Source organism: Gorilla gorilla, chromosome 1 (assembly GCF_029281585.2).
Source record: "Gorilla gorilla gorilla isolate KB3781 chromosome 1, NHGRI_mGorGor1-v2.1_pri, whole genome shotgun sequence".
NCBI classification, from domain to species: Eukaryota; Metazoa; Chordata; class Mammalia; order Primates; family Hominidae; genus Gorilla; species Gorilla gorilla.
The window spans coordinates 172295023-172309255 of NC_073224.2; the positions used below are offsets into that span (position 1 = coordinate 172295023).

A 14233-nucleotide genomic window follows, 5' to 3' on the forward strand; every position below is an offset into this window, starting at 1 on the left:
GTTCAAGGAGAGGTAAGAACCATTCTGTTTGCAGACTCTCCCACCTTTTGTGTAGTGATCACCTGAGTTAACTTGAAAATTATCTGTCTCCAGGTAGCAAATGGTTCTGGTACACCTCTTCCTGGGAATCCCTGCAATTTTTGTAGAGAAATATGCATCCCTTTTGGTGAGCTAACATCAAGGGAAACTGGAAACTGACCATGTAGAAGCTTCTCCCTACCTAATCCCTGAGATTTGTAAAGAGAGCTCCGAGAGAGCATTCATTATTTCTCAAACTTCCCTTATAAGAATTACCTGAATTACTTGTTAAAAACATATACATATATATATAATTTTTTCTTTTTCTGGGGCTCGAATCAGAAAAAATAAATTCTGAGCCTTATTCCAGCCCCACTTAATCTAAAGCTTCTGGGAATGGGTCTTGAAAGTTATATTTTTAACAAGCACCTCAGGGCCTTATTTCATCCAAATAGTTTGAGAAATTCTGATAGTGTAAACACTTCATTTTACACAGGAAGATTCTAAGCCCCAGTCTGAGTCGGTGGGGTGGGGGCGAAGGGTGGATCTCAGATGCCTAATAGGATGAGGGAGGGAAGCTTACATGAGTCCAGCAAGCTAGAGTTATAACAGGGAGGGGTGAGGTCTGTGGCAAACTGGAAATCCAAGTCCAAAAGGGAGAGGCCTCCTCTTGGCTCCAGTGAATTGCCACCACGTAGTATGGACCTACGGTTGCCAGTATAGCACATTTTCAAGAAACAATAAAAGTCTGGATTTTGCTAAGAAATTTTCCCATTTTTAAATGTTTACAACTGATCTTTAAAAATTGTTATACATTGTGTGATCCAAATTTCTCTTGGATACCAGTTTCCACCCCCACATTAGGACTTTGTAAGCTATAGCGTCATCTTTTCGTTGTCTGTCTCTTGGTGGTGACAGCATCTGTCTCTTCTCTTAGTTTTACCAATTAATTTTAATGGCTTTCTATCATCTAGTAGAAAAGAAGCTTGGCCTGCCGGAAAATCATGCTCTGGTTTCTACCATCTTTCCCACTCCATCACCCATCACTGGAGGACATGTTTGCATCCTGGTCTTGCCACTTACAGTATGATTCTGGGCAACTTAAGATCTCTGTGTGTCAGTATTTTCACCTTCAAAATGGGGCTAATAATAGTACCTACTCCCACAGGGTTGTTGAGAGTGCTAATGAGTTCCTGTTGATAAAATGCTTAGATCAGTGCTCAGGATGTAGTAAATCTTGTATGAGTGTTGCTGTCACCCAAAAGCTAGCTCCAAACATGCCTTCAGTGTGTACCTTCCTGAGCTATAGTTCCTCCTCCTGGAGTAAATGCCCTTCACATTCACCTGGCAGATCTCTTCATCTTTCAGGTCTCACTGAACCTGGCAAACATTCCCTAGCCCCAGGAACACTTAGGTCTTGAATATACCTCATTATCACTTATCACCTAGTATTACAGGTATCAGGTATCCCTACTAAATTGTACACATCCTTAAAGGCAGCTGCTTTTTCACCTTTGTGGCCTTGGGACCTAACATAGTGCCAGGAAAATGATAGGCATTCAATAAGCAGCATGATTGAAATGAACATGCTTATCTTTTTTTTTAATGTGCTTAATGATTTCCTTATAGATTGTCAACTTAAGGAGAAATGCTCTAATAGGCTACATCTTTGTATTCTTCATAGCACCTAGCAAAATTATATTCAATATTCAATCAATCGATCACATTTTTGTGCTGTTTGCAAAATACGATGCTAGCTTATGAACAAAGAGTTTACAACCTTTTTCTCCATTCCATTCCTATATGCCTTCTGGAGATTTCTATCCTTTGAACTTCCAGAACAGTTCTCTGGGTCTTTCTTATGTTGCTGGTAATTTTCTGTTTTGTATTTATGTAGTGATACAAAGTCCTTGAGGCCAGAGTGTGTTTCTGATTTTTTTTTTTTTTTTTGGTAGACTTCAATATAGCCAGCATAGTCCCTTGTCCACAGTAGGCACTCACTTAATATTTCTTGGTGGTTTTCATGAATACGACCTTTTCACAGAGGTTCTTATGTTTACCAAAGTATTGTTAAAAAGAAAAAAAGTATTCACTTCTTTGAGGGATACTTACTTGGTGTCAAATCATGCCACTGAGTTTTGTTCATTTGAAGAGAACTTATCTCCCAAATTTCAGTCTTTTACCATATATCAAAGAATAAAATTCTACCTATATAAATGAAAATTAAGCAGTTATTTCACAAGGGCTCCAGTAAGGCATCTCAAAACATGCTTTGGAAATATTTCAATTGACAGTATACAAATAATTCTTTCCTAAAAAATGACCCTTTTTTCTTTATTTGGGAACTAAGGTATGTATCATAGGAGATTAGCTACTTTCATGGGTCCTTTCATTATAAAAGTTTAACTTACCAAGAGCCTAGGTTAAGTGTGGAAAGGAGGAAGCAATGCTATTTATGACACTGAGGGGAAGTTGCCAGTGGAAAAATTAGGTATTTTCCACTTTTCAACATTCGATACACCTTAGGTAGATGAGGGGATTTCTGTTCTTGTTGTAATGTAGCTTGCAATAAGTAGATTTAATGGTTTTTAAGGCAACAACTAAAGAATATTTGCATCAATTAGAGATAGAAGCCATCCAGGTAATTTTATATTTGTTTAAAATTAACTGTTTCATGATTGGGTTTTTCAATGCTGTGTTAACTTTGTGTTATGCTCAATCAGGAAAGAAAAACAAGAGTTTAAAATTTTTGAAGAAACCAAATGGCATTACAGTAATTGTTGAGATTTTCCTCAAAACAATCTGAAGAATGTATAAGTACTATTACATATCTCTAAGCATTATGAATTTAGAATAAAGATCAAAAATTCTTTTTGAAAAACATAGTTATATAGATGTACATGTCATAACACAGATCTCTCTGATGCCTTAAGTTTTCCTATGGCTATCACCTGGGTTTTAGAAACAGCCACACTCCATTGAGCACCTATCATGTGCCAGGTAGTTTGTATTCATTATTTCTAATCATTCATTTATTCAATAAATATTAATTCAGCACCTACTGCTTGCTGGCACTTGTGTCCACTACTGGGCTACAATAATGAACCAGACATTACCTGCCTTGAGGGAGGTTGCAGAGTTGTAGGAGAGGCCACAAGTCTGCAAGATAGGTAATCTTATCTCCATTTTACATGAGTAAAACAGGATGAAGAAGGACTAATCAAGGCTAGCTGCTACTGTGCTCGTTCCACTAAGCAAAGCAGCTTTATCCACTGTGTGTATCCACTTTAATTCATTCATCTCTGCAAGAGGGTTCTTACCAAATCGTTGTGAAAAAGGGCTGAAAAAAACCTTACTTCAATGGGAAGGCAAAACACCTTGCTATTTAAAACTCACTGCTCTCAATCTTTTGGTAATGTAAGAAACAAATATTAAATACCAATTATGTTTTGGAGTGGGCACTGGATTTTAAAAAGATACAAGAAGCCTAAATAAGCCTAAAAACCCACATTTCTAGCAGATGTAGAAAAAGTCACTTGTGAAAAGATACAAGAAGCCTAAACAAGGCCTAAAAACCCACATTTCTAGCAGATGTGGGAAAAGAGAGTCATTTGCAAGGTGAAGGGCTCATGGACCTATGCATTCATAATATATGCAGAAACTTGGAGCTTTCTGTTGCTATTAGTGGGTTTTCCCTACCCTTTCTTCTGATTGTATGTAGTCATGACTAGGATGAAAGACAGATGGCAGGGGAGCCATAAGGGGGATGGTTTGAGAAATAGGACAAGAAAATTCCTGTGGACAAAAGCAAGGCTAGGCCTTGCCTCCATAAGCATTTTTGCTTTCTTTGGTCTATGCCTACAAGATTGTTGGAGTTAATTATCAAGTGACTGTTCTAACTAAAAATGATTGTTCTACTGAAGACTTTTCTTTTGCTTTTCTTCTCTGCCATCTATTCCATCTGATAGAATTTAAGCAGACCCCTCAGAACCATAGAAATGTTCAGCTGGAAAGCACAAAGCTTTAGGAAGAGACTAGGGGCAGCAAAAAACTTTGCCTGGCCACTTCCCTGTTTGCTCTGTAAAAATGGTTCTGCAAAATGCACAACCTTGGATTCTTAGTCACTTCCTAACTGGCCTTGTCACCTACAGCTGCTCATCCCAATAACCATCTTTCACAGACCCTGGTGTTACTTTCCTAGAACACTGATCATGCCACTTCCTTCAGGGGCTCCGCTATCTGCCTGAAGTTTACAGAAGGAAGCCCAAATGCATAAGGGTAACACAGAATGCCTTCACAGCTGGGCCTAATCCCCACCTTCCTTTTCAGCCCTGTTGCTCCCTTATCTTTCTACACCAGAGACACACACAGAATCACTCTGTTTTTACTGACCTGGTTGTGGTCTTTCAGGCCTCCACACCTTTGCACAAACTAATGCAGCTGCTAGCAATATCCCTTTGCCCTCTGTAACTAGGGAAATAAAACTCACTAAGACCAACATAAAATGCTCTCTTTTCAGTAAAAACTGGTAGGTAACTTTGGTCACTCTGTCCTCTCTGCCTCCTCAACATTTTGTGCATAATCTTATTACGGCGCTACTATCATTGATCTTTAATTATTCAAATTTTGCAAGCTGAATCTCTAATCATCCCTTTTTCCTGACAACTCCAACTCCTTTAAACCACCTGCTTTCTGATTATAGACCTGGTATAGAGCAAAGCGTCAGTAAAATGTGTTTAATAAAGTACAAGTTAAAATAAACAAGAGCACACAATAAGAAATGATGCAATTATTCATACCAGTTTATTGTAGGTATTGTGTTTCAAAAAATTTATAGCATAAATAACTTTTCATGTCATAAAATAACTTAGTAGAATTTATAATAAAACTTTGAGAATTTAATATCTCATCAAAATACAATAAAATATGGTTTTCAAATATGATTAACCCTTTTGGCTTTTCTTTTACTTGAGGGCATATAAACCAAAAATACCCAAACTATGGCTGCACATTTAAACTTTAACATATTTGGTTTATTTTAATGTAACTCAACCATTCTAAATTAATACATAGTTTTCCTTCCTGCATGGTTCTTTGTAATTTTTGTTCCTTTTGACTTATTTTTCTGTTTCAACACAGCTTCCTTCTTCATTTTCACCTCTTTCCATCTGCAAAGTCATCTATCTCCGGGCCCCCAGAACATGTAGTTGAACTCACTCAGCCCCTTGGCATCAGTTTCTGTAATCCTTGCATCAGTGTAGGGAGTAACTGCTTGAGTAACTACAAAGGTATTTCAAAAACTTCAGTGCAATTTGGTTCAGTTATTTTCATTCAGATGCCATCACCGTTCAGGGAGATTAATCACTGGAACCCATTGATCCATGTAGCGACTTTCCCGGCAAAAACAAATAAGTTGACTTAAGGCAGGATCCTTCCATTGAGATGAATGTGGATTCTGGAAACAAATTTATAAAAATAAACTTATTTTAAAAAACAGTATTTTCTAGTAATTATACTTTTGAGGAGAAAACACTTGAACATTCTATATTTTGGCTATGTGACATGGAGACAAATTAGAAGCACAAAAAAATTAAAGTTTCTTCAAGGTAGTTGGGTTCCCTGCAAAAGCGTTAAGGGTAATTACCTATTAAACTACACATTGCAAAGTCTGAACCCATGCAACCCAAGCTGAACCACATACATATGTTTGCATATCTGTTCAGTTTTGCATGAGAGTATCATTCACCGGTTTGCTCTACCAAACTTGTTACCCTGACCTGAGTGAAACAGTTTTGAGAAAGATTTCCATGCTGTGTGCACAATGAGATGAGAGCTGCACAGCAGTTAACTGGAATTGCCATCAATCATACTCCAAGAGACAGAATAGTACTTTTAAGGAGTAGCAAAATAATCGGGCTGTCACTTGACTAGACCAGTCAAAAAAGAGCAAAATTTAGAAGACAAAAGTAGCACATTTACCCCTGAAAACATAACTTCCCTACCTACCAAAGGTTTTTATCAGGAAAAAAAAAAAAAAAAAGACCCATTAAAAAAATGCAAGATTGCAGAGAAAAAAAATTCCACTCTATCCTCTTAATGTATTTCTAGGGAATTAACAAGGTTTGTCTCCTACACAATTTCTATTTTTAGCTCTGACTGGCAGAGAATGAAGCTGACTCCTTAATGAGGGGTGAGCCAGGAATTCATTTGGCTTTATCTAATCTGCCCTGCTAAAGGAATTAGTCACGGGAGGCAGTGCAGATGTAGGTACGGAGTAGCTGGGCTGACTGCTGACTCACAGGGATCTCTTCCGCTGCTGGCAGTCCCCAGCATGCTTAGACATGTTCTGTACCACAGAAAATCCTGATGATGAAACTAGTACATCTCGGCTGAAAGTCCAGCCACACTCTAGTCGGGCAAAGGCAGCCACCCTCCTGACCCCCACCTACCACAGATCCACAATCAGGCAACCCAGCCCTGACTCCCGTCCTTCCGGGACTCTACCCTGCAGGCTGCAGTCCCCCAGTCCCTTACCGTCACCAGCACGCAGTGCAGGTCCGGGGGCTGCTCGGCGCCCTCGCTCGCCGCGGGGCCAGCGTCGGTCTCCAGGAGCAGGAGCTCCGCCAGCCGGCCCGGGTTGCTGACGCGCAGGATGTTGATGTCGTTCTCGCAGCAAAACGCCTGGATCAGGGTGAAGTGGATCTGCAGAGCCACATCTCTGTCGTCGTCCTCGTCCGCCGCCAGCAGGCACAACACCACGTTATCGGGGTCGCTGGGGGCAGCGGGCGGGGCCAGTGAGCGCAGCAGCCCGGGCGCCCTCAACCCCTGCCCGGGTCCCTGGGGGTCGCCGCCCGGCCCGCTCGCCCCCTCCCCTCCGAGACAGGCAGAAAAGCGACAGGAAGTGGCCCGGCCGGGCGAGGGGCGCCCAGCCAAGGCGACCTCCCGGGCTGGGGCGGGAAGGGGTGCCACGGGGGACGCGCAAGGGCCCCACTTACACGTTGAGCAGCTTGGCCGCTTCGTACACCCCGACAGTGATCGTGCGCTGACTCAGGGCTTTGCTGAGCACTTCCTCCAGGGCATCCCCCACCTTATCCATCCTACACGCGGGCAAGGGCGAGGGGTCCCGTCAGCCCCGGTGCCCTCGGGGCCATCGCCGCCCCCCTCGTCCGGCACCACGCCCCTCCCTCTCGAATGCAAGCACCACGGCGCACCTGGGCTCTACGAAAACCCGGCGCTCCGGCGGCCCCGTCACCCCCCAAGACCCCTGCACGCCCAAGGACCGGGCGTCCCGTGAGAAGTCCCGAGAGTGCCCCTGCCACAGGCTGCCAGCCACGGGAGCCGCACGGGCAGCGACGGCCACTGCTGCCCTTTGCAAAGGCCCCGGCGGGGCTCGTTCGGGTTGGGGGGCACGCTGTTTCAGTCCGTGGGAGCGCCACGGAGAGTCCCGAGGGAGCAAGGGCGGGAGTTGCCCTGTGCAAACTTTTCTGCTTCCTCCCCTGCAAGCCTTCCACAGCCCGGCTGCACCGGGGAGCGCGGGGTAGGTAAGAGAAGTTCGGGCCGGAAGAGTCCGCAGGCCGACTCACCTTTCGGTCTTCTGCTCTCCAGCCGAGAATTCCTCCAAAGTCATATTGCAAACTGCAGGTCGCCCAGGGAGAGAGCGCGGCGTGCGGGCTGCTCCTGCCACGGCGAGCGCGCGGGCGCCTGCTTTCTGCACTCACTCACAGGCGCCGCTCCGGCAGCTCAGGCCCTGGCGCTCTCCGGCCGCCCCTCGCCCGCCCGGGCTCCTCCTTCTGTGCCAGCCGCCGCAGCTCTGGCCACCCCTCCCGCCTTGCTTGCTCGCTCGCTCCCCGGACCTCGCCTCGCCACGGGCCGCACGACACTAATTGGGCAGCTGCCTCCCAGCCACTGCCTACCAGCCACTGGAGGACAAAGGGCCCCGCTCTCCGGGGTTATCCTGCCAACCCTCAGCCAACCACCTTCCGCCTCATTTGCATGCAGCTTGGCCATTGGGCTATGCAAATAAGCCTGCTCCAGCAATTTGACCCCAGCTCCTGGAGTCAGGTTGAGAGGAGCGGAAAAGGGAGGAGCCACGCGGGAGGCGAGCCGAGGGGGCGGGGGCGGGGGCGGTGCCGAGAGGGGAAGGCGGGTCCCGTGCGCACTCTTATCCGGTTGGCGGGGACCATTGGGAGTGGAGAGCTTTAGCAGAGGCTAGAGGTGGCCTCAGCTTGGGCTGAAGCAGGCTGCCAAGTGTTTTCCTATAATAGTTGCGGCACTTTTTTCTTATTATCCTTTCATGTCTTTTGTTTTAAGGGGTGGCTATTAAAATCTATTTCCAGGGTTAATGCACTGAAGTCTAGTAATTATTAGTAAGCAGGTTACATTAAAAAAGTGTCTCCAGACCTCCGGGGCAAAGTTTACCTCAGAAGTGTTGTTTATCTAAGTCTAGGCGAAGCTGCTTATTAGCAGTAGTATTATTTCGGTGCCCTGATGGCTGGTTTGATTTATTTTTGGAAAGCTGCGAGGGTTGGAAGCTCAAAAAAGAAAAACCAACCCATTTGTATTCAGGGATGGCAGGGAACCAAGTTAGAATCTTTTCCACAGAAAGCAGAACGGTTTCCCACCTGCCCGGTGTAACTGGGAAATCGTGAGCTGGTCTGCGTGGGGAGCTGGTGACCACATGTGGGAATCCCTGGCAACCCAGATTCTCCTTTCTCAAAGAGCCTTGCCCAAACAAGGATCCTTCTGGACGCCCACCAGCTGAGAGACAACCATCTGACACCCACACAGCCCACAAGTCTAAATTCAAAATGCTCTCGATATGCCCTAAGCTTCCTTTCCTAACGTATGTATGTCGTTACCTTCCACAGAGAGCCTCCTATGATCTCACTGTGAATTATTGATGTTAGATGCTGAATCATGAAGCTGTAACTATAGGAAGTTTTTAGTCATATGCTAAAATTTCACCTTTGAGATAATGGCAACTTGTAGGTGGAAAGCAGACCTTTAAAACTGCAAATGGTAGTTACACATTTTTGAAAAACAAACTTTAATATATAGACTCTCACTGAGTAGTTCAAAAGTCCCTTCCTTTGTTTTATGGTTTATGCAATAAAAGCAAAAACATTTCTTAAACCTACTGAAGTCATCAAAAGTGGTGAAAATGGCTCCCACATGCTTGCATTCAAAACAGTGCTTGCATTATTAAGGTTGCTGTACAGGCAAAGGTCACAGAAGTAATTGCTGCAAAGGTACCTGGAAGTTTTGCACCCTTATGTTTTCATCACTCTAGACAAAATATTCTCCAGCTCTCTTGATCTTAATTTGGTGGAAAAGAAAAGTGATAGGTTTTCTGGTTCATTTATTTGAGTTGTCATTTTGCACTCATTTTTTCACTGTGTTGTCAGCCATGGACAACATTTGAGTAAAGAAATGGCCATGGTCAGTGCATAATTCACCTAAGCATGACTATGTATCTCATATCTATGCCTTAAATCTTAACATTTGATGTCTTTCTTAAAGAATTCCTCAACATTGAAATTTAGGTAGGTTACCGAAGCATTTTCAGTTTTGCAGACAAAACCTGAATTACACAATCTAGCCTGAGTCATCATTTGGCGATTGTTAATATGTTCCGTGGAACTCCAAGGTTCTATCCACTAGGCATTTCTTAGAGGTTCTTGGGAAGAAAATGTGATCACAGCAAGCTGACAAAGAATTAGGGAATCATGTGAGTTTCTTGACAGCAAGGACTACATCGGTTTGGTGTCCTCAGCTCCTAGTACTATACCTGCATTTAGTAGAAGCACAGTCAAGGTTTATTGAGTTGAATAGAATCTGAGAGTTAAATAAGATATCGAATCCTGCAGTCCTGTGCATTGAATGAATTCTAACATATTGCACATTTAACGTGAGTTCAAAAACACTTTTGCCTGTCTTCTTCTATACCAAGAACTGTACAATTCCTGGTCCTTTGCCTTTAAAGAGCTTAGGCTTTTATTGGTATGTCCACGCTTGAACTGGATTTTGGGACAAAATAGTATGCACTGTCATCAGCTAGCTATGCTGAAAGTCCCATGACTTCAGTCATCTGAATGGAGGCTGTAGGACAGTAGAACCGGTGTATTGTTTACACCAATTCAAATGAACCACAGTCCTAAAGTGCCCCACCCAAGTCAACTATATCCAGTAAAAATGTGATATCAAATGGTTACTTCTTATTATAGGCTTAGTCCTCCACTCAAAAATTATACTGCATGCTATATTTGACTTCATCAGAAAGTTATTTGCCCAAGTATTTTGGGGATTTTCTCTGAGATAAGCTTGGGCTTCCAGTATGCAAAAATGTTCATTTGTCATACTTTCTGACTCAGATATGTTACATCATTTTGCCTGATTGCTGAGTATACCTAGAATGTTTTCTCAGTGATTATCTTCAAAGTTGGGCCTCATGGCTGGAAGTAAAAACTGCATTTAGCTACACAGTTAGATTGTAGTTATACATTAGAATGGACATAGTTGATTTATCATAACTGTTTATTAGTCCTGGAGGACATTGGTAGTCAATGGTAAATCAGAGAAATTTTCCTATATCAATATTTTATATATATATATTTCTTTATAATCAGTGTGATAACTCCAATATGTGATGTCATTTTAAAAACCACTACAGGTAACTCTGACAACTGCCAAGCACACAGGAGTAGAATGCTCTTGTAGTAGTGTTTGTAAAGATACCAAATGATTATATTTGGAAATCATATGGAAATATATACTCAAGAATTGTTCAATTATTTTAGCACTGCTACCTGCTTTGCATATTAAAGATCTTTTTGATATTTTAGTCATGCTTATCCTACATACATTCCTACTACTGGTTCCATAATGCAGAATTATTCTTTCTTTCCTTCAAAAAACAATGCTTTAACATCTGAAAGAAATATAATGCTTGTTATTTCAGTATTAGACAGATCATTGTCCACATTAAAGGAGAAGATCAGTTCAACTATGATGGATGTATTTTCCACCTACCTAGAATTGTATTGTATTATTTTTTCTTGTTAAAAATCATAAGGTTCCTGGTCAGGTGCAGTAGCTTACGCCTGTAATCCCAGCACTTTGAAAGGCTGAGGAGGTCGGATCACCTGAGGTCAGGAGTTCAAAACCAGCCTGGCCAACATGGTAAAACCCCACCTCTACTAAAAATACAAAAATTAGTTGGGGCCAGGTGTGGTGGCTCACACCTGTAATCCCAGCACTTTGGGAGGCCAAGGCGGGTGGATCACCTGAGGTCAGGAGCTTGAGACCAGCCTGGCTAAGGAGTTTGAGACCAGCCTGTCTAACATGGTGAAACCCCAGCTCTACTAAAAATACAAAAATTAGCCAGGCGTGGTGGCAGGCACCTGTAATCTTAGCTACTCGGGAGGCTGAGGCAGGAGAATCACTTGAATCTGGAGGTGGAGGTTGCAGTGAGCCGAGATGGCGCCATTGCACTCCAGCCTGGGTGACAAGATTAAAACTCCGTCTCAAAACAAAAACAAAAACAAAAACAAAAAACTAGTATAATATGCTTAATGCCATCTTTTATGTGTGTTCAGTAAATCCTTATCCTGTGGAAATTCTCTTCAGCTATTAAGAATCATGGTAGTAATCATAGTGTTGATTTGAGCTTTGGGCTGGCCACCTTGTGCTGCCACCAGCTGCTCACATTTCACCAGCCAAGCAAGGCCCAGTCAGTGGAGAAGTCAGATGAAGAGACTAACTAGAACATTCTTCAAGATCAACACCCCCTAACCCCCACTTCTCTGTCGGTGTGTATCAGAAGGCTTCTATCATGGGAGGAATGTTCTGAGAGTCTCTGCTTTGTAGCCTAATCACTGGTGAGGGAAGTAGGTGGTCTGAGTTGGTGATTGGCCACTGGTAGGTTGTTTTTGCACCTTGAACAGATTTGTGAGTTTGCTTTTTTTTTTTCTTTTTTGAGACAGGGTCATCCTCTGTCATCCAGACTAGAGTGCAGTGGCACTGTCATAGCTCACTGCAGCCTTGAACTCCCAGGCTCAAGCGATCTTCCTACCTCAGCCTCCTGAGTACCTGGGACTATAGGCACATGCCATCACACCAGCCTAATTTTAAAATTTTCCAAAGAAACGGGGTCTTGCTTTGTTGCCCAGGCTGGTCTCAAACTCCTGCTTAAGCAGTCCTCCCACCTTGGCCTCGCAAAGTGCTGGGATTACAGGTGTGAGCCACTGCGCCCAGCCAATTTGTGAGTTTTCTCTCTCTGAAATAGGAGACAATTCTATTCACGCATCAACTTCATTGCAAAGTTTTCTTCTTCCTAACTTCTTAACAGCTCATGCTTATACCTCTTCTCTGTACTCACTCTCTTGGTGACCTCATATGGTCTCATGGCCTTAATTATTTATATGCTGATGACTCCCAAACATATTTCAAACCTGGTCAGTCATCTCTTCTGAACCTCAGCGCTTATTCATCATATCTGCATCAATATATAGTAAGCATCTTAAACTTAAAATGACAATTGTTGCTCTCCTGATTGTCTGGCCAAATCTGTGCCTACAATAGGTCAATGGCAACTCCATTCTTCCCACTGTTCAGCCCCCCACACCTTGGTGTCATTCTTGATTCCTTTTTCTCACAACCACATCTAGTCCATCAGTAAATCCTATAGGCTCCACTTCAAAATGTAAAATAATTCAACCATTTCTCATCACCACTACCACCAGCATCATCTCCCACCCAGAAAAATGTAACAACTGGTCTCCCTCTGCTTTTGCCCTTCCTCCCTTCACCTCCAGCAGCCAAAGTGATCCTGTAAATAGTAAGTCAGATCCCAGTCAATTCCTTAACCCAAAGTTATCAATGGCTTTTCTTTTTACTCAGAGAAAAACCCCTAGTCCTTCCTATGGCTTAAAATACCATATAAAATCTGTGCCCATGATGAAAATGTCCTAATATTGATAGTGGTGACAATTGTACAAATCAGTTAATATAGTAAAACCCATTGAATAAAATATTTAGGGTGTATACAGACTGTGAATTATATCAATAAAGCTGTTATAAAAATCTGATCCCTACAGCAATCTTATCTTACACTGTTCCCCCCATGCTCATTTCTCTCTAGCCATATTGGACTTCCTTTTGCCTCAGGGCCTTTGTACTGACTGCAAGCTTGGAATATTTTTTCTCCTGATAGCACATTGCTCATTGCCTTCCAGCCCCCTTCCTAATGAGCCATACCCTGCTCACTCTAGTTGAGTTGCAATACCTCTACTCCCTGGCACCACTAATCTCTTAAATCCTGTTTTTTTTAAAAGATCATGTCACAATCACCTTCAAACATATATATTTTACTTATATATATTGTTTGTTATCTGACTCTCCTCCTGCCCACTCCACTATCCAAAAATATGGAGTAGAATTTTGTTTTGTTCACTGATTGGTCCCTAAGTGACTAGAACAGTGCCTTATACAGAGTGGACCGTTAATAAATATTTGTTTTTTTTTTTTTTTTTTTTTGAGATGGAGTCTCGCTCTGTCGCCCAGGCTGGAGTCCAGTGGCGCGATCTCGGCTCACTGCAAGCTCCGCCACCTCCCAGGTTCACGCCATTCTCCTGCCTCAGCCTCCCAAGTAGCTGGGACTACAGGTGCCTGCCACCACGCCTGGCTAATTTTTTTTGTATTTTTAGTAGAGATGGGGTTTCACCATGTTAGCCAGGATGGTCTCGATCTCCTGACCTCATGATCCACCAATAAATATTTGTTAAATCAGATATTATTGAATGAATAAGGTACACAGATTTTAATATGTAATTGATGAATTAGAACATAAGAGTTACACAATTTGTTGTCTTTTTTGTATATTAGAAAGGAAGATGTCTTGATCAAATACTGTTTTGGGACTTGTATTTTTTTTTTCAGTCCTCCAAGACATCAGAAAACTACTTGTATTGTTTTAGTTACAGAGGATTGTGCACCCTTATCTGCATTCATATTATTCTCATAGTTCCTCCACCCCCATCCAACTGTTTTTCTTATAATTTTTTCAGGGGTTATAAACTGGCCCATTTTGTAAGCTAAGGATTTTGACCTGTACTGTATACACATATAAAACCCAATAGATTAAGAGGTGCTTAATTGCCAAGCTTCAAGTCTTGTTCTTTCAATGTAGCATAAAGAGATTATAATGATGAGGAAAACA

General features: G+C 42.7%; 1 protein-coding gene across 1 annotated transcript; it reads right to left on the reverse strand.

Moving 5' to 3' along the window:
• Nucleotides 1-4797: 4797 nt before the first annotated feature.
• On the reverse strand, nt 4798-8223 carry GADD45A (growth arrest and DNA damage inducible alpha). The gene is made up of 4 exons (XM_004025945.4): nt 7602-8223; nt 7014-7115; nt 6553-6790; nt 4798-5473 (listed from the first exon to the last, which is right to left on the reverse strand). Exons 1-4 carry the CDS (start codon nt 7643-7645, stop codon nt 5360-5362), a joined length of 498 nt encoding a protein of 165 aa, XP_004025994.1. The 5' UTR covers nt 7646-8223; the 3' UTR covers nt 4798-5359.
• Nucleotides 8224-14233: the final 6010 nt, after the last annotated feature.

What these genes read in the sequence shown, in the direction of transcription:
- GADD45A (XM_004025945.4), bottom strand. Translation starts at nt 7,645, where the DNA reads ATGACTTTGGAGGAATTCTCGGCTGGAGAGCAGAAGACCGAAAG. An exon ending in GGAGAGCAGAAGACCGAAAG is followed by an intron (nt 7,116 to 7,601) that starts GTGAGTCGGCCT and finishes GCCCGCGTGTAG; the next exon opens with GATGGATAAGGTGGGGGATG. An exon ending in GCGGCCAAGCTGCTCAACGT is followed by an intron (nt 6,791 to 7,013) that starts GTAAGTGGGGCC and finishes CGCTGCCCCCAG; the next exon opens with CGACCCCGATAACGTGGTGT.